We start from the raw sequence: 26673 nt of genomic DNA, 5'->3' as shown, positions 1-26673 counted from the left end.
TAAAATTAAATTTAAAAAAAAACAACTGATTCACTTCACTTTCTCGAAATCGTTTCAGTGTAATCAAGCGCTTACATAAAACTACGATACAAATCGATTAATAAAAACAAATAAGATACAAAACAATTTTATTGAAGTTTACTAAAAATCGGATTTCGCGTACAAACTGCGATGATTAATATCGGTTGTTTATTGTATTAATTTATTTATATACGATACCTCAATAAAGATGAAGAAGATTATGGTATTATGGGTATTTGGTATATGGTATTATGGGGGCTTACAACTTGCCATAGGCTGGTTAAAGTGATCACTTTATATACTATATGGTTACATTCACCATTCCACCCACGATTGACAACCACACTACTCGAATTACGGAAATTATATTTATGTTTCAATTGACACCTTCTTGCACATTTTCTTTAGTATCACTTCTTTAGTATCATTTGAGGTTGAGTTTAGTAAGTTTTTTGATCAGCAGGAATTATTTTATAATGTAATATATTAATAACTCCCAAGTAGAGAAAGACCCAGAATTTGTGAATAAAGATTAAGACACACTCAAAATATTGTATATTAATTCATTGTTGAAACTTAATTGAATATTAGATAATACATATAATAATTGATACACTGTATCAATTAAAAAAAATGAGAATAACTAACGTTTGTATACTTAATATTTATCTGAAGATGCCTTCTTAGACGAAAGTGTTCAATGATCATTCAAAAATATGAATCTTTATTGCTGTTTATATCAACATACTCACCTAATAATTACTAAAATTCACAAAGCAATGATCTACCATCGTCTTATATTGTATTCAAAACCCACACAGATGTAGATATTAATATGAAAAATATTATGTGAATTATTTTCAACCATGCTGTGGTGTGGGTATCCAATCGATGCAGTAAAAGTGACTCAGTATACAAATAAGTACGATTAGTATAAATACCTTTATTGAAGACTGGTATCGATTGCCGAGTCATGTCCTAGAAAAAGAAGAAACACAATAAAGAAAAACATTTGATAATGGTAAAATCTACGTTGTATCAGACAATAAAAATCAATACATCAGCGATAACAAAAACATTAAAGAAAGCTGCGTTCAATACGCGTATTTAAAAAAAACGATTATTTTTGGTAGCAAATGAGGACAAACCATATATTTTTCATGAAATAATCAAATTGAGTACATTAAACATGAAACATAAGGGAAATCGATCAATGTATTGGTCGTTTCTCAGTGTATTCATGAAAATTGATAAAAAACGGAATTAAAATAAATAAAATATTGAATTTGGGTAAGTCATATTAAATTTATTCAGTCACGTATCGACGTCATAATAGTTTCCATATTGCTAACAAGACTGCAAATTGTAAAGAAATACTAATAACCCAGTGACCCAAATATATGCACACTTTTCCATGTGTATTTTTACGGAAAACTAATGAATTGAGAGCCAAATTACCGAATAAGAAATAATAATTTCAGCGCACACTGAACATGCAGAACAAGTCATAAATAAGTACTGTACACTTTACACCTTTAAGTGATGATACATCAATATGTCTTCATATAAAGAAAACGCGAAATAATGCATATAATAAACTAGTACCAAGCCGAGAGTTCGATCAACTCGAGATAAATTTTTCTTATCACGTAATAATATTGTATAAAAATGTGAATTTTCGCCCAAAATAAAATTATGTATAAAAAGTAGTATTGGAGTAAAACCCTCTTAAAAGAGATTATAATTAAGAAGGTGTAAAATATTATTTGTCCGCCTCCGTAGTGTAATGGTCAGCACGCTCGGCTACCGTTCTGGAGGTCCCGGGTTCGATTCCCAGAGGGGGGTCTAATAAATATAAGAGATTTTTTCACTTTAATATTTATTCAATATCACCCTGGGCTGGTACCTGAAGTGGAGGGCTGATCACCTTTCCTTCGTGTGTTAACGATTAAGATAACACTGCGTTTATATGATGCAGTGCCCTATGCACTATTGGGGTGCGGATAAGGGTTTTATTATTTATTATTATTATTTAATAACAAACGAAAAAATATTAATATTTTGAAAACAAAGTTAACAGAAAACAGCTTATAACACTCAAACAATTTTTTTTGGCCTCTCCGCACTAATAAGCTGCATTCAGATAACAGCATCGCGTAGTTTCTACATGGCGTAAACTTGATTGTAAACTATACAAAGGCGATATCATGCACTCCATATTTTACAATATTTGATTGGAATATATTTTATGGGAAACAGTAAACGTAAGTGAAGGAGCTCAGGGTGAAGGACATTACTGCTATACTGAAAAGGAAATGGAGGAGGAATAGTAGGTAGGAAAAGGACAATAGTGGCAATGGCTAGGGCACTAGGAATCCAATAAGCTATTTAGGACCTATAAAATCATATTTACATAAAAATCATTATACATATTAAACGAAAACACAAAAGTATAGTTTATACATCTGTATCACAATTTATTACATCTGAACCCAAATAAACAAAGAAAGTTGGAAATGTTAAGTTTATTTTCGAATATTTGCATAAAGAAAGACAACTTATTTATAACTATACCATAACGTAGATATTATGGTATCGAATAAAATAAAATCAAATCAAAATTTCCCCTAGAGTGTATCCAATTTAAACTTGCGTTTATGTTGGTTATCATAATACTAATTTATAAAATAATAACTTATTTTTAATACAACAATATTAAAATAGTCATGTTTGTAATCATATAACAATTTACCGAAACATAAATGATTTTTATTTTCTAATACATACCTGTAAAAAATGTAACTTACGAGTATAAGAAGAAACGGAAAAGTGATTAATACCACCAAAAAAAATATTTACAAAAAGCAAAACTACCACAGTTAATATAACACAAATTGAGCGGAAACGATTTACAATATTGAAAATAAAGTATTGTAGTCAACTACTGCACAACACCAGAATGTAGAAACGAAATGTGCTAGCACTAAATAAAATATTTACAGAAGCTAAACTCGTAATAACGTGACTCAAAAAATGTAACATGGGCACATTTTTAAAATAGAAAATATTTTAACACTTACTGAACAAAAAGTGAGGATACGTGAGAACACAATATCTACATATTAATTAGAAATTACATTTGTGTATTAAAAGTATCAAAAGTTATTTTAATTTTCTTAAAATTACCAATATTTACAAACATAAATTAGATTTCTGCGATATCCATCCATGCACACGAAAATAAAAATAAAAATACATCTCAAAAAATCTATTTTCTTGTCTTATGATATTTTATTGTACGGTGAAAAAAATCTAGAATAGAAAATAAATCTTATTCGGGCGGTCTATGCTGATCTCATTACTTTTCAAGGTGAATGTCACATTTGTAAATTGACCAATGAAATTAGACAAACTAAGGAAAGGTGGGAGATTTGGTTTAATTTCAATGATTACTTCACATATGTATTCGTATGTACCGCTTTGAAAACGAATAAAGTCAAGCATGGGACAAAATAGGTATTTTTATAAAGCTTGCTGAAAAATATATTAGTTCATCAAATACTGATTGAATTTTATATGTATGCATTATTTTTTATTCCTATATGTAAAAAATATATTTTTATTTACGATATATTCAGGGCGATATTAGATGCAGTCAGAAAATAAAATAAAAACTTCAATACTATTAGTAATCTACATTAATCATTAAAACTTAAAATATACAACAACAAAAAAAGTACAATACGACAAAACACAACAAAAGAATATCGATCAGCCAAAGAGAATTAATTACGAGTATTTGATCTCTTGAATTGACATCACAACGCCATTATAATACAGTAACCCCCCCTACAACGTAGAGATAGGTACCGCATTATCGCAGGGAACATTATAAGGGGTTAATGTTCTAAATTGTATTTTTACATTTTAACCAGCAGAAATAAGTTAAATGAGTCATTTAAACTTAAAATACAATTTAAAAACATTAACCCTCTACGATAATACGGTACTTATCTCAACCTTATAGGGGGTTAGCTGTATTATGCACTAGTACGCACGACTAGGTATAATTGCACTTCGTCAAGGCACAGCCAATAGCAGCCGACACCATGCCACAACAAACTATGAAAGACAAACATTTTTGTATACTAACATTGCATACGATATCACGTCTCTATTACAAACAAACGTTATGATTCAGTCGAAGTGATTTTTACTTTTAGAGAGCATTTTATTTACTTTAATGTGTAGCTCAATTCCCAACCAGAGGTAATACATAGTATCTGTATACATAATTTTACAATTAAGTCGCGAAATAAGGTGCCTAAATGTGCCTGTTTATACAAAAAATCGATTATTGTTAAACCATTATATACATATTTAGGATTAAGGGCGTTTTAAGTTTAAGGAATCAAGTGAATATTCTTATTGATTTCTACAATTCCGACTCGCCGAAAGTAAAATATGTAAGCAAATAGAAAAAATTATAATTGTAAGTCAATAATAACATTTTTCAAATTGCGAAAATTTTTAGTAAATTCAATTAAAAATGACTAATATTTAAAAATAATTTGTATTATCATTCTAAAACAATATTACATATTTCATTAGAAATTTAGATCACTTTTTGAGAAGATTATTCTCTTTAAAGTGTGAATATTACTTTCACGAGGTACTCTAAATTATATCGCAATAATTAGATGTACTCTTTTCATCACCAAAGAATTTTAATTTCGGAGAGTCGAGCAAATATTGCGACAAGAAGAGAATGAATCAGTTTCCTTCGTGAAATAACAAAGTAAACAATGTATCATCGGCCGGCAAAATACGAGTGTGTTTGTACATTGCGTTGTGTGTAGGTGTATAATATAATGCGGATAGGATAGTCGTGAGCTAGTGAGGAATAAAGAACGTAGTATGCATGATGGTCTGACCGTGCGCTGGTGCTTGCCGTGCGGCGCGGGAAGGGTGCCCCCCGCGCCGTCCTGCTCGCCCTCGGAGCCGCCCGCCGCCAGGAAGCCGCCCTCGTCCTCCGAGGAGCCGGAGCCCTCCTGGTAGGCGGCCACAACAATCACTCATCAGATCATCGCCGACAAGCGGACAAGGCATGGGAGAAGGCATACCGAGACTTACGGACATCCACTATTAGTATCGCTAATCCCACAGCGGAAAATGGGATAAGGAGTAAAATGCAATATGTGACGTTTATCCGTTTTTACCATGTGATGCGTCTAACCCTTTGATATCCAAATTGTAAAACAATGCGACTTTTATTTTATTTTGACGAATTACTTATGCAGATCAAGGAATAACCCGCAAAGCCTCTTCTTTTAGAGGCTTATATGTAGGTAGGATAGTAAGGATAGGGAAGGTAAATGTGAAAAACACATCACAAACACCCAGACCAATAGAAAATAAATCTGTCTTGAATTTATTTTGCGATCGGTGGGAATCGCAAACATATTTAACAAAGTTATTTTTTTATCTCCACATTGAGTCTCAATGGGTTTTTACGGATAACCAAGCCCAGAATCGTTTGATCGGACGTTTATTTATTCAGTGAACTTAATGAATACAACAATATGTCATTTGGCATCCAAGTACCTAAGCACGTATGTATAATTATACATACATACGTGCATATTTTTTGTTTACTTAAATAATGATCTTGCTATATACATATATAGCTATTAAAATTTCGTTTAATTTACTCAATTTGTACCTTTATCATTGTATGCAGTAACCTAATATATAATATTAATCGTGTCGGATTTTCTTAACATTCGTGAGCATCTGAATCATTTAGCTGTTTGGCATACGATTATAAATACGGAAATGTGCATTTGAACGTGTGTGTTAACCAACTACTGACCTAAATCTTGTACATTGACTATTTACTCAACACTAATAAATAAGTCCCGATATATCGCACGATATGATATATCAACCAACAAAATGTAAACAAAACTCAACATTCCGAAAAAACTGTGTCCTTATATATCCTTATATAGCATTTACTTAACTAGGTGCAGGAATTTGTAATATCACGGATTTGTGAAGAGTTGAAGTAAGGACTATTATTATCACAAACTCTCATTTACTAGCCTAATATGCGGACTTCTCTTATTTATTAATTCAAAATGCATAAGTATATGAAAAAAAAAAACAGTAAAAACAGACGTACGCTTCTCACACCTTACACCAGAAGACTTTAATGGTAGTTAGTCAAAGATTAAGTTTCAAGCATAAAACCGGCAAAATCCACCAAAATATCAAATCAAAATTTATTTATGATTTTTGCAATTCCATTACTGCACGTTAGTACCTAGACTAAAAAGAACACTTTGAGAACTCAACATAAAATCTACGTTGGTCTTCTTTAGTTTGGAGTCTTACTTTTAGACATACACTAATTTCTTAGCAGATATACTCCTATACATAATTTATAATGGATCGAAGTATATATGCACTTAGTTTAACATTCAACAAATATTAAAGTTAAAAAAAAACCTTTAAAAAGATCAGATATTAGCGACTGATATATTGCAAGTTTATTAAACTTCTGGACATGTAATGAATACGTTAAAGGTTTTGTGCAAAACAAAAGCGTTTCATGTAGTTAATTATTGTGAAGCTAATTTCTACATTAAGTGAACATAAAGCAAGCGTAGTGTATGAAAGATAGTGTATAATGAGCAGCTGAATAAAGGTTTAATTAGATTTTTTTTAAAACTATATTTGATAATATGATTTTCATATGATTCAATAGACGATACATATTTATAATTTCTTGGATAACGATAAATCGCAAAAGTGCGAAGGATACATTTATTTCTAGTGTCTAGTTTCTAACACTAGTTTCTTTGGGAATGTTAATACAATTTCGACGATCTAATTAATCGGGTTCGACGGGTAAATCTTTTGCTATCAAAATAATTCTGACCATTATTTTTTTTATTGATTGAAATGTTTGTTTACCTAAAATGTTTAGAACCTAATTCAAGACCAAAATATCATATATTATTAATCTTACAAAACATGTTGTACATATTCAAAGTATTCTGTAGGGAACGTTGAAACAGATAAAACACGGTAACAATTATTGTTAGTATACAAGTCTAAGGACATTTTGTAAATATTTTTAGTCAGTGTTTGATAATGTCTTAATAAGACAAAACGCGTCACATATTATCATATATATGTCAATAAAAGTAGAATTCAATCCAATAACCGTGTTTAATTTTGGATATATCGTAGTCATACAGGAGAAAGTGACCAACTACCAAAACGTAAAATGTTCAGGAGGGCCATTTAAGTCACTTTTGCTTGGCAAGAAAATAAACATCAATGCAGTTTGTCATTTTTACCAAGTCAATATGTTATACTTCCAAGTTTAAAATCCTTTGGGATTTTTTCAGGGCAATATTAAGCTAGTAAGATATCAAATAGACAATGATCACGTTTTTGTAAAACAATGCACTTGGTCACTTTCTCCTGTATGACTACGATATTACCCAACAATTCAAAATATGTAGTACCTATTTAAAATATTATGTTTATACGTAGGGAATGAAATAATACTGTGTGTAGGTTCCGAGACTATGTAAAATGCGCAAGGAAAGTTATCTATCGAATTGGCGCTTCTTTTGGCAAACCGCCCTTCCGCTAGGATCAATAGTAGAAGTTATCGTACCGAGCGGCGCCGGCACGGAACACTTTGGCTCAACCTCCTGTGGCCTGTAGGACGTCTGCCTGGAGAACTCTAGGTCAGAGGCTTATGACTTTAGCATTGCCTCTCATTTATAGGCAGGCGCCGTGGCGTAGTTGGGTAGAGGCTCGACCGCAAAACTGGCGGGTTCGATTCCCGCCAAGTGAAAAATAAATTCAAGAAATATTTTTTTTCAATTAGTCTGGAAGTTTGTAATGTATTTTTAATATTTAAATAATATTTAACCTTCCCAGTCCTTACTATCCTACCTGTAGACAAGCCTCTAAACATAGGGGCTTTGCGGGTTATTCCTTTAAAAAATAACTAACTAACTAACCATCACGCCGCTTTGCCGCAGGGGTAGGCAGAGAGAATCGAACGCCACACCACTCTGACTTTGCAAACATTCTTTGCATCTTCTACATTCATGCATCTCCTCATACATACCAGACGATTATTATGACTTTAAAAAATAATAATAAAAAATAAGTTTTTTTTCATTCCGATCCAAAATACTTGATGCTAGACGTCGACTAAAACCTGATCCGAAAGCCATTCTTCTCATGTCAACCTTTGTTTATGTGTATATGTGTACATCAATAATCATTTTTGTAATAGACCCAGAGCTCCCATATATTGATGGTAAATTACACGAAATATACATATAAGTCTTATATTTAAGACGTTAAACCGGGATCACAATAAATTAATAAAGTAAAATAACCCAAACGAGAATTGAACCCGAGATCTTTTATACAGCAGCCGAACGACCACGTAATTCGGCTAATTCGTCCTACGTATCATTTTAAGAAACGAATTAAATTCGTTGAATGAGGTATTGCTGCGTAGGTTTAACAGTTTGACAGACTTCTTCCCAAATCATTAGTCAGTAAATTTAATCGGTATGAAATATTAGGTCCGAATGGAAACCAAAAGTTTCTATACCGGACCTAGGAATGCTTTCAGAGTATGCAATTATGCACTTCTTTCCATTTCGATGGAAAAATATTAAAACTTAATCCGTAAAAGTAATTAATATAAAAATCCTAGATGTAATAAATAATGTGAATCGATTATCACAGAGTGATTTTTCCTTTCAACGACCACAGCGTATAGTAAGTAGCGACCCGGAGTTGAAGCTTTTCTACAATAACAAACTATAATAATAATAATAATAAAAACCCTAATCCGCACCAAATGGTGCATAGGGCTCTGCTTCATATAAACGCAGTGTTATCTTGATCGTATACACATGAAGGAAAGGTGATCAGCCCTCCGCTTCACGTACCAGTCCAGGGTAATATTAAATAAATATTACAGTGAAAAATTCACTTATATTTATTTTACCCCCCTGGGAATCGAACCCAGGACCTCCAGAACGGTAGCCGAGCGTGCTGACCATTACACTACGGAGGCGGACAAACTATAGGAACTGTTATTCAATACAAAGGAGCAGGCTCAATGCCCCATTAATTAATTATCTCGTGAATCGCAGACCGATACAAATGCTAAACGATATGAAACACGATTACAATAAGTGACTAGTTTGTAAGAGGTTGATCAACTCAATAAATTTCATGAAATTAGTTTTCACTGAGAAAAATTCATATTACTTTTCCCCGATCTAGTCGAGTTGCCAGTTACAATAACATATTATACATATATTCGATTCATTCAACCCTCATCCGCACCCAATGGTGCATAGGGCACTGCATCATATAAACGCAGTTTTATCCTGATCGTTGCCATAGTGATCAGCCCTCCGCTTCAGGTACCAAGTCCAGAATATTGAATAAATATAGCAGTGAAAAAATCACTCACATTTATTTGACCCTCCCCTGGGAATCGAACCGGGGACCTCCAGTACGGTAGCCGAGCGTGCTGACCATTACACTACGGAGGCGGACATTATTAATTGTATAAAAGATAATATTGAACGAAATATCACGATATTTAATACAAACGTTTTATATGTACTTTTTTATTATTGCAAATAGCGTTGAACATTGTATAAACATAATTTTCGTTGGCCAAACATGTGAGAAAGAAATAATAAATTATATTGTCACGTTTTAACGGCGGCGGGGACACCTGGAAGCTTGTCTTCGACAAGTAAATGGCATCTTGAATCAAATTAAGAATATTCGAATAAGGTGAACCATCTAGGATTACGTGAAATAAATTTTCTAATAAAATCGTAAAAGTGTGAATAAACAAGTAATGCTAATGAAGTATACCGACTTGTGCCGTTCTGGGTTCCGAGTTCCGACCTCGGGTTACCCTAGTAGGTTATGTTGTATCTGCCAGGTCGGACAGCGTAGCATCACATCTACATCAACACGGGCACCGTTTGATAATGGATGCCTTCAAATCCCACGTCCGTACAATATATAAATATAAAATTAGGTACTTCAAATAAACTTATGTCATCATTTCACGATGACGCATCGTTGACGCAACGAAATGCCATAAAAATATTCTCACTGATCTTGGAAAATTAATTAAACCACCTCATTACGTTGCAATAAAATGCAATCAGTGCATATATAATACGAGTACATACGCAATACAGAACAAACGAGCAGAAGAAAATAACAAAAAATAAACTTTTTATCTGACTAAAATTTAATTAGCTTTGTATGCGTTTTTCATTAGTTTTTGAAAATATAATACAAAATAAATCATATTTTAAATATTCTAAATAAATAACGATTGCCACTTAGGTATCTAAGTATAAAATATAAAATCATTAAATTGTGGTTTCTTTTATCGAGTTTTGAAAACACGCCGCAAATTCGTTGTGGTTTAGCTTTAGACTGAAAACGAAAGTGTATGGAAAATAGTTTAAATAAAAAGAAATGATAACACTGGCCAACAATTTACTAATTTTATTTTGTAACTGGCATGAAAATACCTGATCTTTATGCAATTTGCATAGCTGAATTCAAAAACGAAAGCAAAAGAAATGTAGCATGTCAGATTTTTTTGTTATGGATATTTTCAATTCTGATATTGACTAAAGTTTATATTTTTATTTATGTATAAATATATATAAACATATATGCTATCGTATTCAATATTAATAAGTCAATATATTTCCACTGTTACTCCATAATTATCAATACTTTTTTTGAATCCCTTAGACCTTAGAATAAAACATGACTAGATAGCAACCACTATTACGGTTTCAACGTATGGGGTCCATACAAACAATAATATGACTGTAACAGCAAAACTTGACGTGATACAAGCTTGTCACCATATAGACTTAGAATAAGAACGATTAACTTGATCCAAATCAGTCATCAAAATTTCAGTTACAAAATCATTGTTGGCCAGTGTAATTATAGAAAAATTATGGACGTTGGACATCAGTAATAAATAATTTGAAATAATCTATGAAAAGTAAAAAGTTACCTTGAATTTATACTCGAAAGGAAACATCGAAAGGAGGAGATATCATTTTTTCCTGTTAGTTGCTTGCACACGGATTTTTACTGATTTACACGACTTGAACACTGAAATACGTGCTTCTATCACCCCAGACGTGTGAATGTCAGCAACTCGATACAGATAGTTGGGTGAAGCTTTTACTGACGAATACAGTGATTAATCAAAACGACGGACGGATAATACGAGGAGCCCAACGCTTTTGGTACGAAAAATATTGACGCGATACACAATAGAAGGGGAAATTCTGAAATTGGGTCTAAACTATTCACGAATGAGCATTGTTTGATTGAGTTCACCATCGGCAGGGGTAAGGCCCCGGTAATTTAACAAAGAAAATTTAGCGTAAGAATTTGCAAAACAGAAAATATATTTGCTAATGTTCAAATATATGTGGATGTGAATGCTTTACTCTGATGAAAAAAAAGCGAACGCCATGTTTTTTTTAACAGCGAGGCTATTTTTTTTAAGGTTTGAAATTTTGAAATATTTTTGTATCAAAGATATTGAAATTGCATTCTAGAAATGTTTGAGAGATATGTTATACTATATCCCGTTATGCTGTTCACGCTACATTTTTTTTTCAACCCCCGCTTTTTAATATAAAAAAAATATATATTTTACTAATGAGTGAAGCACTATTCTTCGATAAATATAATGAAGAAGGTATTGCAATATTAACAATATTAGCAATAACCAATTAGCCATATAAGTAGGAACCTATAATCTATATACTACATATATCTATAGTCCGCCTCCGTAGTAGAGTGTTTAGCGCATTTGGCTACCGTGCTGGAGGTCCCGGGATCGATTCCCAGGGGGTCATAATAAATATGGGTAGTTTTAACATTCATATTTATTTAATATCACCCTGGACTGGTTCCTAAAGCGCAGGGCTGATCACCTTGCCTTCGTGCAATTAACGATCAAGATAACACTGCGTCGATATGATGCAGTGTCCTACGCACCATTGGGTACTTATAAGGTTTATAAGAAGTAGATATCTATAACTATACCTACTATTATCAATGAAGTTTCCCATCGACATTATCAAATATTTTCTCGAATATAAAAAAACGAGTGAGACCAGTAGTTAAGCTACACACTACAGATTTCGAATTGATCAAATGTTAAAACTAAAGATAAAAAATGATTTAGACAATTTCAAATAAGGAGTTGGTGTGTCTAGAAAGTAAACCTTTTACCTGACAAAGACCAACGCAAGGTCTTTTCTCGATCAATGTTTTTTGTTTTGTTTAAATAGCTCGCGAAAGCTATAGGGCAAAGGCCTATCCACAGAACCCGCGATACCGGTTTCGCAATTGGGTGTTTACCCAATCACGCCACGATCCCAGTCGGGTTTTAAATGCCTATTACGAAAATCTTTGAAAATTGGCGTACTATTTTAGGATTTATTTACGTTTTACTGGCTCAGGGGTCAGAACACTGACAGCCATATGGTGACCTTGACATGTAAATGGACTGAACAAGCTGCAGAGGACATTGCGGCTGATTAAATTATTTGACGGCATATTACCGTTGTACACATATATCATATTGTAATATATGCTCGATTTAATTCAATGGTCAAATCCATACAATTATGGCTGGAAAACAATGGCTGGATCACCTCCATTTCAAAATGTTAGTTAAGTATTTTTTTAGAACTAGAGCATTTTCAAAATCAAATTACATTTTGAATTTGAAAGTATTGTACTAAAGCGAAGCAGCTGTCACTAAAACGCAGTAGAAACATAAAAGGCGTCGCTTGTAGATGGATGCCGAAAACTCAATTTTTAAAATGACGTCGCGTCCCTGAGGCTTAATGGACACACAATACAAACACCTAAGTATGCATCAACGTAGATTTTCAGTCACGGTTAATAATACATAAATTTTTTAGACGTTGAATACTGGGCAGATGTATGTTAGTACACGTACGCGTACGAAGTACGCGTGTATTTTTTAATTATTAAAAAAAATATATATTATTTATTAGTTGCCTTAGAAATTTCTCCTTGCCTATTATGTACAAGGATTTATAGCATATTTAGTTTGTCTTAAAAAATATAGTGAATATGTATAGTTAATAATAAATTAATAAGGTTGATCCCTAAAAATACAATAGATACAAAGTATTCAATATCTTATATCAATCAAGATTTGTCACATAGCTCATTTATTTGTCTTATTCGTCTTGTCATATTTTCTAAACAAGACACCACTAGATCTAAGAGATCTTTACGTCCTATTGCCTAGAATTTTTTTGTCAACTGCATACCTTCTTTTGCACAATCTGTTTCCAATTCAAATCTTTCAAAAAAAAAAAAATTGGACATACCCACACTAAATGAAGGATATTTTGTGATAACGTCTCATCACATTCACAAATACAGTTTTGTACGCGTTTTTTAGATCAAGTCCGATGGGGTTAGAAATACAAGGTACAAGATATTTATTGTAACTGCAGACAGTTGGTAGAGTTCTCTTTAAAATTTTTGGGTAATACATGCAAAGTTAAACAAATTAAACCTTGATAATGTCTTAATAAGACGAAACCCGTCACATATTATCATATATAGTCGTCTAGTTTCAAAAGCCGCCAGATCCAATTTTTTAAGATTTAAAAATAAATACTGTATCGGAATGCCAATTGTGGGTTTCTGACCCATATCGGCCAATCAGAGAGCGGGGATAGGTCAAAAATTAAGATGACGTCATTATCGGTTTGTATCTCGTGTTTTTTTTTAATACTGAAAAAAAAATTAAAAATGGGAAAATTCTCTATTTCATAATATTTTAATCTAAAGATAGACAAATCTTTGAAACATAAATGTTACCCGGATAATTTTGCATTTTTTGTAAAATCGACTTACATGGATCTGGGGGATTTGAAAGTAGGCGACACATATGTAAATAAAAGTAGAATTCAATCCAATAACCTTGTTTAATTTTGGATATATTACCCAAAAAAAGGCACAAGATGATTGAAAGGTAGGTGTCTCACCCTAGTAAGCTGGTTGGGCATGTGCTGTGGCGGGGCGGGGGAGTGGTGCGGGAGGGGGTGGCGCACGAGCTCGGGGTTGAGCTGCAGGATGAGGTCCAGCTCCACCTCCTTGCCCTTGGTCTCCCCGCGCTCGAACCACTCCACCGTGACGCTGCGCGCCTCCAGATTGACCCCCGACACCAGCGCCGAGTGGACCCGTCCTGCAAATGTCAGACAGAGGATTACAAAATGCACTTTAGGTTATATAGACAACCACGACATATTTTCTTGGACATTCATATAAAATCCAACCATACCGAGCTGCCTACCTCTATAGCAGTGCTCCGCGGTGTGCCGTGAGCAGGTACAGGTGTGCCGCGATAAAATTCAATGTAATTGACATTTTTTCACTATGTATTTAACCCTTTCCGGTCCCCCAAAATTAAAAAAAAACTAGGTAGACAGTTACATTCCAATTGGAAAAAAAATATTTTGTCCTCTGCTCCACATACTGTAGTAGTAGATACGAGTGACAAAAATGTAAGCTTGGAATTTAAATAAATAATACTAATGATGAAAAAAATGTATAACATCCGACATGAGACTTGAGAGGAAAAAATCGATGTCGAATGAGATTCGACATTGGACCAGTAAGAGTTAATATAATACACTATTAATATAATACACGATGACAAATTATTTTTCATAATATTATCTATTTTTGAAAATGCAGAATATAATAATAATTTTTAAAAATTAATGTTTGTATTGTTTAATTTTTTTTAATACAAGTACCTACTCATTTTTTTTTCAATGGAGAATAAACATTCCGATTTTACCTAAAAAGATCTGTTGCACAGTAAAAAGTTCAATAAGTGGCTTGATATTTATTTTTAATACATTTCATTATATTTTTAAACTTCAAAAACGATCTCCAATCTCAAAAATCAAGTTTTTTTTATATATGACGTTGTTGAAAGGAGTGAGCGATATATCATATTGTAATATGTATAAAGAAGTCTATTGAGATGGGAATATGGAAGTCAGGGCCATTGGCTGGTTTGAGTGATCATAATATAAATTGTGTTACATTCACCATTCTACCCATGATTCTACTCCTAAGTGAAGTAAGTAATTCGGTATTTATGAACACACTCAAAATATTGTTAATAATTCTAGCCTAATTGAAAGTCCGAGTAAACGAATTGTGGATTATTACATTCCGAAATGAAGTGAGCGGCCGTGCAGTGGGTACAACTTGGTAATTGATTTCGGAAAGGCAACGGTATTATGGAGTAAACCATCTTCAACCTATTGTACTATGTTATAAGTTATAAATGTTTGATTGAGAGAAAACCTCTAACAAAAGAATAAATTAAAATCGAGGCTCAGGCGGCTTTTTTCTCACAAGTTCTAAGAAAATAGCTGTAGAAATAATACATAGTATGTACCATAATAATGTAGATGTAGATAAATAAACATATATAGTACTTGGGGAAATGCATAATTCAGGCTGTAGATAAAATCAATAGTTCGGTATGTTTTTTTCTAATACATATATTTTATAAAAAGAAACATGTATGTGTTTTCTCAAGTGTTTAGAATTCATTTAAAAAGTTTTAATCACACTTGAAGTTAATAATCATATCATAACTAAAACTAACTAACCATCCGCTTTCCCGCAAGGGTAGGTGGAGAGAATAGAAAGCCATACCACTCTGTCTTTGCAAACATTCCTAGCCTCTTCCACATCCATTCATCTCCTCATACATACCCGACGATTATTTCGACTCCTGTACCCGGCCGCTTTCAAATATAATATTTGATATACCTGATTGTGCCAAGTTTTTCGCGTTCGTCCTCTGCTTCTTTTTTCCAATTACATTTGCCTCATAAATTTATTTTACTGTTCTTTTTTCACTCATTCGATTTACATGCCTAAACAATCTCGACACACCTTTCTTAATTTGATCGATAATGCTTATCTCAGCCTTACCATTCTTTCCTCATATCACCATTCAAACATCTATCATACAACCAGGACTACCAGTTAAGGTTTCGCAAAAAGGTTTTTATTTGCTACAACTGATTTCAGTGCGCCATTCACATTATTCTCAGCATTCACTCTCTTTTCCAATCTTTCCATCCCTAAAAAACATACTACCCAAATATACGAAATTATTTATTTATTTAAACTTCATGTACAGAAAATAAATAAGTACATTGGCGGGCTTATTGCTAATAAGCAATATCTTTCAACCAACCACTATCTACTTGTTCCAAAAATTACCCATTTACTATTATTTTACACCCAGGTCTACATTCATCTCTTTAAAAAACCATGACTAAATAACCTCAAAACAAAACAAAAAGAAGGAAGATCTTTTCTTGATTCTGTAGATAATACGTAATGATGAGTTGGTCGATATAATTATTTGCCTGATATAATGCTATGTCACCTCATTATTCATGCTCCGAAAATATTACTCATATCTCACAAATGAATAATTAATATTTTTATCGCTGAAAAAAAATGGTTTTTGAAATCGAGACAAACTAAAATAATAATCTCTTTGGATTGAAAGTCACTGATAAAGAAGTGATTTGCGACAAAAACGTCACAATTCAAATTCTTTTTTTTTCATAGTAAAGTTTCATAGTAATAAAAATAACTAAAAGAATATTAAATATTGAAATTATATAATATTCTTTTAGTTAAGAATAGTAATAAAAATAACAGCAAGAGTTCATACGCGTTTTCATAGAGTGACATGTATTCATTAGAGTACCAATGTATATTGTATTATTTATAACTTCTACATTCGACCATGGTACGTATTTCCCGCGTAATGGGACGGAAAACATTATATCCGCAGACTAATAAAAACTTTTAATGGTAAACTCGTAAAGCGCGTTGTCGTCTCGCCTGCCCAATGAGATCGAAATACGAGTTCACGAGCCGGCTCTGGCTCATGATGAATGGGGCACTAGGTGATCTGTGATCTGCATGACTCACTTCAGCGGTGCCCCCTCTCCTCCGCAGCCTTCCGCGATAAGGTGGACCAGACGAGGTACCACTACACGAACAGACAATATTCCGCGACACATTACTCAATAAACAAAGCCCGATAAATAAACTGTCGTAAAAAGGGATTGTCTTTTAGATATACTGTAATAAATCACAAATTAAATGCTCTAGACCCTGTTACTTAGACTATTTGGTGATCACCCAAGGCCAAGGAACTTGGCAGTTTGAATAAAACGTTGTTGCGTATAGTTGAATATGTTCACGGATAATTTCGATTGTATGCATTTTAATTCACTCGGTGATAAATTTGCGGTTATACAAAATAAAGAATGCAAAATAATAAGCGGTATATAAGAATATATTTCGTTTATTGATTTTTAATTGAAAATATTACAGAATGCGCTATTTTACCTGCGTAAGGAATTGACTTATTGTCTATATTATATTATAATATTTTCCATTTTATAAGCGACAGTATTCATATCTGATTAGATTTATTATAATAATGTCAAAAAAATCTCAAGAAATTGTTCCTCATAACATAAGATAGATTTAATCCCACGAGTTTTTTATTAGTCAAAAGATAACACCTCTTAAATTTGAAGACAAAAATTATTATTATTATTACTTTAACACGCATTCACAAATCCTGTTAATATTTGACCTAGTAACGAAAACTCAAACGAAAACATAAATATTAGGTTAATCTTCACCCTTTATCCCACCGTCATCCAGTTAAAATCATCATACGTATTCTCTAGCGAATTACTGTCGCTCTAGACTCTGGGTCCAAAACCAATAGCGGGAGATTTTAACTGGAAAACGGAAGGACACAGGGGGTGCGAATTGACCTGATATTTTTTATATGGAGTTTTCTTTACTAGGTCAAATATCCACAGCATTTGTGAATATGCATATTTACCAAATATATTTTTTATACGTGTAATAGAAAGAAAAAAATTGTATTTTTTTGCCGTATTATATAGATGTTACAGTAGTCAAATATGAAGAAAAAAAATGAAAGGCAGAGATTAGTAACAACGTGAGTGAAAAAAGAACGGTAAAACAAATCTACGAGGCGAATATAGTGGTGAGCAGACGCTGAGGAAGACTTGGCATGATGGTGTACATTAAATAGTTGAAAGAGGTCAGAAGTCAAAGGAGGAATAATCGGCGGGTATGTATGCCTCTTCCACATTCATTTGTGGAAGAGGTGAAGAAACTGCGCAAATACACAATGATGTGGCGTTCAGTTCTCTCTATTTTCTCGTGTTAGGTAGAATTTTAGGCAGGCACATCAATAGGAAATAGTATAAAATAAATTATTGAATTTTTAAATTTCCAATAATTATTAACATTCTTAACAGTTACGAATCATTTGGACACGTATTATGAAGTCTGGTAAAGACAATGTGGGAATTTTCCCACGCACAGAAGTAGTTGGTACGAAGCGAGTACCTAAAGCGAGTCAATCGCGAATCGCGAGCCACATTTAATGAAGAAAGCATGTCAAATATCGACGGAGAAAACTAAACTTTCATTATAAAACGGAAAATTGTTTGGTGTTTAAGATTTGGTTATAAAGTTTGAACAATTTTAGCGCATTTTGAAAATAGTATTTTGATACCAAAAGATGGAAAATTTAAGCTAGAATTACGTGTTCTCACTAAAAAGAGAATATGTACTAGAATTTTTTTATTTCACCGCTTTGAGCATAATTATTATATGAATGCCTTACATATTTTTATTCACACAGCTAGTTTAATGTGGCGAAGTATAATTCCCAGTAAAATGTAAATTTCTCCAGCGAAGTCATACTCATCACAGAACACAGTTAAAAGACTACCCTAAATAATGATTTAAAGCCATACACATTATTACATTAATAAGCAACTTCGGTTTAACCTGTCCGGGAGTGAGTTTCTGCGGACAAAAAACTGTATCTGGGGAATGAGTTTTTTTTTTAACATTTTTTTTAACTTTTTTTATATTTTATATCATAGTCAATGCTATAAGCAACATATTTTCTTGAATAAAATAAAAATATTTACACCAGTAAACATGATTTCATTAACATCGATAATTTTTATACAAATCATGTTTTGTATCGGCCGTACATGTACGGCCATAATTTGAGGAAAGTTTGGTATGGCCGTACATGTGCCTCCATACTCCCAGACAGGTTAATGGTTTACGGGTTTGGTTATAATGGTTGTAATGGATGGAAACTTTTATGGGCCACTGTTTAATTCATTTTAAACAAAAAATGTTTTACTTTAAACATGGAAGTTTATGAAAAATGCTCCTTAATGGTTTGCAGATGGACCACATCAACTTGTTTCAACCTACATAATAATACCATATATTTAAAGCGGGTTGACATTGTGTTTAGTGAGGGTATTATGTACATGTAAAAAGCTAAAACTACATCGAAGTACATATAATATTGCTGACGAGCGACTGTTGTAGGTACAATAGAGTTCCACGATCACATTGTAGAATGTAGTCTGATTGTGCTGAGGTACAGAGGCACTGAGCGCGTGTATCGCGAGTTGCGAGACAGAAATACAAGGCACAAGCGACTATCTAGTGCCTGATATCGAGATACGTTTCACGAAGGCGAACAGATAATATTAGTATTTTGTATTGTACAATATATAGTTTGAAGTAAAGGCTGAGTAGAGCGTGGGTAGCGGTCTGCGGGCGGTACAGTAAGATACTCCCAACAGTCGCTAGTCCAGCGCTAAACTCTTGTGCTCTCTCTGTTCCGTTCAGAACTACTTTTGGTGACCTACTCGCTACTCGATGAGGATTTACTCTAAGCCGACTGACTCCAGCTGCCGCCTATAACCATAAACATTATGACAGATCATTATGGAACTGTAACTTCTTTCTTCGATAGCTCTAAAATGATTGTTTTTGTAGAGATTCCCGAGTGTATAATTTGACGAAAGACACGTTACTTGGTTACACTATCTAACGATCTTTGTAGTAGTCACGATAAAACTAACCTATTGATTTCTGATCGGCTTAGGTATTTGAAAAATCAATATTATAATGACAAAGGAACAAGAAGTGATAGAGTAGTGTAGCTTTTTCTATTTTTTACAAATTAAGTGTTTTAATCTGATATCGATTTGACTCATATAAACATAGTTTGGGTCGAAACGTTAACTAAAAGTTAATTTGTTATAGTGCCGCATTTTATAAAAAAGCGGAAAAATCCATAATTCTCATTGACCATTGCCCATTTCCACTTTTTTGCATTTTATTGCTAATTTCATTGAATGTCGAATTGAAATCGAAAGTGTTTTATGTTTTCAGTAACGAATCACTGGATGCAAATTAACACCAACGTAACGATAACGAATGTGAGTAAATCAATACTCTTGGAAAAACAGTGCGATGACGATCGAAATAAAAATGAAGTAAAGCGTTAATCATTATATATCTAGAAAGTATATTTATTAGTAATAATTACGCGCAGCTTGGATTATCTATCGACTTCATTAGTTCATTTATTTTGACTGACATTGTGAAATATACTTTGGCCGATTCTTTTGTATTTTTCTGTGAGTGGTACTCAGTATTTATAATTTCTTTATTCAAAAGAATAACCAAGGCAATATTTAAAACCAAAAATAGATCAGGTTTGAATAGAAGTGATCTTATAGTAGGTACATGAATAACGTTCGGTGATTTTTAAAACTATACACGGAGGTACCTTATCTAACATACGTAAGTATCAATGGAAACTGGTTTGCGCTACCTCACCAGAACGTCAACTTGGAAGACTCGGATACATGGTAGCATAGGCTACCTATAGTCCGAACATTACGAACCCTACTGGATAGGTTATACAGTACCAACAAATAATGAATCAATAATACAAAATATTTTGGCAGACTATATAATTTTATTATTATCAACGCCTAACCGCCCAAACGTACTAATTAAATATATTAACAGAGAAAACAATCAAGTTCAACTCGCTAAAGACAAAAATAGAGTGAAGTAATTGAATTTATTCTACTATAATTAAATATATTTCTTATATAAAAAAAAAACTTTTCAAATATGTTAAATATCTGTGTGTGCGAGCAAAATCGTGAAAAAATGAGAAATTCGTAAGAATGTAAAATAGATAAAATCACTGTGTTCAATAGATTTGTGCACTTTGGTGATGACATATCTTTAAATATTGTTATATCACTTCTTCTCCGTCTTAATCCTCATTGCTGAGGGTTGTGACCCTTGCAGAAGCAATGACTCTTCTCCAGTTATCCCTTGACTGCGCTGCACGTAGCGCTCCAACCACTGAGGTGCCTGCTGCTGCCTTAATTTGATCGGTCCATCGTGTGGGGATCTTCCTCTCCCTCTCTTTCCCTCCAGGCTACCGATCACAACTAGGCGTTCCAGGCTATCCTCGTTGCCACGCGCAACGTGTCCAAAGAACTGGAGAATCCGTCGGGTACAGATATTGGCCAGAGACAAGCCATCCAAGCGTAGTTCCTGGCGAATGGACTCATTGGTGCGTCTAGCTGTCCATGGAATTCGGAGCATGCGCCTCCAACACCACATTTCGAAGGCATCAATTTTTCTCCTTTCTGCTGCTTTTATAGTCCATGTTTCAGCAGCATAGAGAAAAATGGAGTGGACCAAGCTCCTGACAAGCTTCATCTTGGTGTTGTTACTCACACCCCGGTCTTTCCAAATTTTGTCTAGCTTAGACATGGCACTTTTGGCGATGGCGATACGACGTCTAATCTCTCCTTCACAAGTTCCTTCATTGCTGATTTGAGATCCAAGGAACTGGAACTCGTTTATTATCTCTAAACCTTCCAGTGAGTTCCCGAGATCACCAAACTTCTTAGATCGATCTATGATCATGATCTTGGTCTTGCTTTGGTTAATCTCTAGTCCCAGTGCCTTGCTCTCAATCTCTACTCGTTTAAGGAGATCTACCATCTCTTTTGGGTCTTTGGCCAGAAGTGTTGTGTCGTCCGCATATCGTATATTGGACAGCTTTACGCCACCAATGGACACTCCTCCATTCCATTCGTAGAGAGCCCTGCGCATGATGTATTCCCCATAGATGTTAAACAGGTCAGGGGAGAGTATGCATCCCTGTCTTACACCTTTCTCAGTGGGGAAGCTTGCAGTGTTTATGCCATTGATTCTTACGATTGCCTTACTTTGGGCATAAAGTCCATGGATGAGTTTTATCAAATGGGATGGGACTCCCATCTCCATGAGTACTTTCCACAGATGTTCCCACTTCACGCAGTCGAAAGCTTTTTTGTAATCGATAAAGCATAAAACTGTTGGCGTCAGGAACTCTCGGCTTTTTTCGATCACTTGGCGGATGTTGAGGATCTGCTCTCTTGTTCCTCTTCCTTTCACAAAACCAGCTTGTTCCTTTGGTATTTGCCATCCAATGTAACTGTGTAATCGTGCTTTTAGAACATATAGCATTATCTTGCTGGTGTGAGAGATAAGTGCTATTGTCCTATAGTTTTCACACTTTTTGGATGAGCCTTTTTTGTGAAGAGGAATGAAAACAGATTCTGCCCATTCCTGAGGCCATGTTCCCGTTCTCCATATGAGGTTGCAGAGATCCAGCACTGTTTTTATGCCCTTATCCCCTAGTTCTTTTAGAAGCTCGGCCTGTATGCAGTCATTGCCGGGGGACTTGTTGCATTTTAGTTTTTTCAGTGCATTTCGAATCTCTTCTTCCAAAATGTCGGGTTCCATGGTTTGATTCTCAAAGGAAGGACTTCCTGCTGTTGAGGTCTCGGCATATAGTCCGGAGCAGTAACCTCGCCATCTCTCCAAGACGCTGCCAATGTCCGTCAGAACGCTTCCATTTTGGTCCTCTATTGCCCATGTCTGAGGTTTGAAGGCACGGGTTAAGAGTTTAACCTTTTGGAAAAGATCCTTTGTAGTGACGCTATTCGCTTTATCTTCTATCTCAGCACAGATATCCGAAATTTGTTTATTTTTGTCTCGTCGGCAATGTCTTTGTATATCTTTATTGAGCCTAGAGTATTCTTGTTTTGCTTCTGCAGATGAGGTTCCTTTTACTCTCATCGCTTTTCGCTTTGATATCATATCCCATGTGGGGTCTGATATCCAAGATTTCCTCTTTTCATTTCTCGGCTCCTGATATTTCATTGCAGTCTTGACAATTTTCTCTTTGAGACTGTTCCAACGCTGTTCGACATTTTCTGAGGAGTTTACGTTGAAATCAGCGTCTTGTTTCCTGATATCTGTGCCAAAACATTTAATTGCTGGCTCATTGAGGTTTAAAGTTTTAAACTTATCCCTTTTTATAATTTTGAACTTGGCTCTGATTTGTGCAATCAGCAGATTATGATCAGAGCCGCAATCTGCCCCAGGATAAGTTTTAACATTACTTACCGATGACCTCCAGCGGCTATTTATCATGATGTAATCAATCTGGTTGCGACATCTATCACCCGGTGATATCCATGTGTATAGGCGTCTGATGTGCTGTTTAAACCAAGTATTCATGATTGTCATTTTTTCTTCAATAGCAAATTGGATCAAACGTTCACCTCTATCATTTTGGGTGCCAATTCCATAATGGCCAACTGCACCTTCGAGGTAACTGTTTGATCCAACTTTTGCATTGAGATCACCAATAACCATTGTTATTTCTTTATTGGGTATTTGAGCCAGCGTTTCTTTGAGAGCAGAATAGAAAAGATCAATAACTTCATCTGGAGCATCGGCAGTCGGTGCATACACTTGTACAATATTCATTTTGCAGGGTTGAGTGTTCAGTTTGATGTGGATCATTCTGTCATTAATGGGGTTATATCCAATGACAGACTTACTTAACTGAGATGTTAAAATTACCGCTACCCCACTAAATGTTGCATTTGCATTGCCTGAGAAGTATATTGTATTACCGTTTGCTGTTGTTAAGTGTCCATTTTCGGTCCAATGTGTTTCTGAGACTCCTAATATGTGTATGTTATGGTTGGTCATTTCTTTTTCTAGAATATCCGTCTTTCCTGGCAGGCGTAATCCTCTGACATTCCAGGTGCCAACTCTGTGTGTATTACGCACGGATATTCTTGTATTGGAATTAGCTTCACCAGTCGCACATTTCCCACATGGTGCCTGGTGCGTCACACCGATGTGCCCGGTCACCGATTTCCCACCTTGGGGCCCGGACCCCCAGAGGCGCCGGGTGTCAACCGGATCGCTCGACGGCCTTCCTATTTGTTTGCTTGCTTTCATTGGGTTGTCTTGGGAAAGTAGTGCAGTGGTTTCCCGTTGCCTTCTGCACCGCAGTACTCCAGTCGTTGAGGCTGTTGCAGCTGCGCCTGGAGTAATCTGTTGGGCAACCGTTCTGGCATCCATTGCCTCCGCTCGCTTCCAGTTCTGATGGGTACTGCTGCCCTCCATCAGTGCAGTAGCCCAGCTAACTCGGGCTGTGGATGCCGGCTGTCCAGTTTCCTGGCAGCCATCATCCTTAGGTACACGGCCTGCACCGGGACCATCCAGGGAGCTCTTCGCCAGTTCAGTACTGATGTGAGCCCTCCAGACCCCCGTCTCCCGTCTGTTCACCTACCCAGGCTTCCAAAGGGGTTGGTTACCGCAATCTCTTCCTGGGTTGCTAGGTTTATCACTAGTAATGTAATAAATAAATTTAACGAATAAATAAAATAATAAAGGTAGGTTTTTTTTAAATCTAGCATTACACACTTAAAGTTCACAAGACTAAAAGAGATAAAAATATAATGATAAACTTTAAAATAACTTTTTTTCAGTAATATAATAAAATGGAAAAAAGTGAAAACTTTATATAAAGTATTTTTGTTTTGTTTTTATATAAAAACAAAACTAAAATATTATGGAGACCAGGAGACCGACCAAGCCACGTTATGTGGCTTATAGGCGGAGATCTTTTTTATATTTCAACATATTTAACAAATTTATAAAGAACGCCTGTTATAAGCAATGTAATATTTGTTTTAGAGTTTTATTTTGAATACATCTATCAATTGATGGAACACTATAGTAACCACAATTAACTTGTACGAGTAATAGAAATATACGAGGCTAACACTGCTCATTAGATAATTTTCACCAATTAGCGCACTCATCATCTAAAGGGGACCTTAAATTGATAAGCTTAGGTTTAATGCTACAAATTCTTTCTGTTTTACTACGAAAATTTAGACATTTATTTATAGGTTGACCGATTTTCGTCAAAACAAGAAGACGAATGTTTTCCTATTATGATGTTAAAAAAAATTGGGTGCGTCCTAGGATCGCTGTCAATTTACGTAAATAATTCATTATTGGTATTTAAAATATGGGAACGTCTTATAATGTATGAAACACGAAACTAAATTACCTATAAACAATTTGTTTATAGATTTGGCGTATAATTTGTAGAACTCCATTTTAATTTATTTATTAAACGTGAAATCAAACACTGATTTTTTTATTCTACTAAGTTGTATTTTATTGTAAGGAAAAAACATATAAAAATCAAATTTGTGACACTTGTTTCGCCTAGTTATGGCATTTTCAAACGAATGTCACATTCGTTTGAAAATACCATCACTAGGCGAAACGATTGTCACAAAATTGATTTTTATGTGTTTTTTAAAGAATAAAATACAATTTAGTAGACTAAAAAAACAGTGTTAGATTTAACATTTAATGAATAAAATAAACCTATAAACAAAGTATGCATACTAATTTTAAGCATTATGTTTTAACAACGTACGTGAGAAATATATTAGTTTGTATTTGAAACAGCGGCGCCATATTTGCGGAAAACCAAGCAATATCGGTGGTAAATTTTACAATATCGATCGTGTAAATGGGAGTCTAAGAACAGAGTAGCGAGGAGTGACGCATGGTGGATGCCAGCAGTCGGTATGGTGGTATGACGGACATGACACGAATATGTCTCTCCAACGTCTAGCGATGTTCTCGACATCGGCACATTAAGACGATTCGTCGCGTGTGGATAACCTAAGGCAGTAAATAGATGAAAACGACTTTTGTCTCGAATTATTTTTCACTATTTAACCGATTGTTATGAATTGCGAGAAGCTAAAAGAACGGCCGTAAAAAAATATATTGGCAATATGGCGTACTTTTATGCATTTTGGAAAAAAGAAAAACTAATTTCGAAATAGTATGAACATATTGGCAGATGCCGTTGGATGCCTTTGCCATTAACGATCAAGCTTAAACCACGACGATCCAATGCAGTGTCCTATGCATTATTAAATGCGGATGGGCTTCGGAAGAAACAGCATAAATTTTAAATTTTAAGAAAAGACAAGATAAGTACACATATATTTATACATACTAATGTACCTTTTTTTGTCTTATGTGCTTATCTCAAATAGATAAAAGGATTGTGATAATAATGTCATTATATTTTCAAAATGAGAAATAAGTTGCCATAAATAGGTAACGTAGATA

General features: G+C 34.3%; 1 protein-coding gene across 3 annotated transcripts in view; it reads right to left on the bottom strand.

Annotated features, from left to right (window-relative positions):
* Klp10A (kinesin-like protein 10A) overlaps nucleotides 1-26673 on the bottom strand; it is a 44236-nt gene that overhangs the window by 9486 nt on the left and 8077 nt on the right. The window contains exons 2-4 of one of the 3 annotated variants that reach the window (XM_088273044.1): nucleotides 14187-14386; nucleotides 4956-5072; nucleotides 963-999 (exon numbers count right to left, since the gene is read on the bottom strand). In XM_088273044.1, the coding sequence (XP_088129170.1) occupies nucleotides 963-999; nucleotides 4956-5072; nucleotides 14187-14386 (354 nt within the window). Of the gene's footprint in view, nucleotides 1-962; nucleotides 1000-4955; nucleotides 5073-11146; nucleotides 11280-14186; nucleotides 14387-26673 lie in introns of those variants that run through there. The other 2 variants (XM_088273045.1, XM_088273047.1) reach the window with 2 other exon arrangements.

Source organism: Brachycentrus maculatus, unplaced genomic scaffold, assembly GCF_059751285.1.
Source record: "Brachycentrus maculatus isolate JH-2025_06_01 unplaced genomic scaffold, ASM5975128v1 h1tg000537l, whole genome shotgun sequence".
NCBI classification, from domain to species: domain Eukaryota; kingdom Metazoa; phylum Arthropoda; class Insecta; order Trichoptera; family Brachycentridae; genus Brachycentrus; species Brachycentrus maculatus.
Note: the sequence above shows the minus strand (reverse complement) of the source record. Positions and strands in the feature narration are given on the sequence as shown.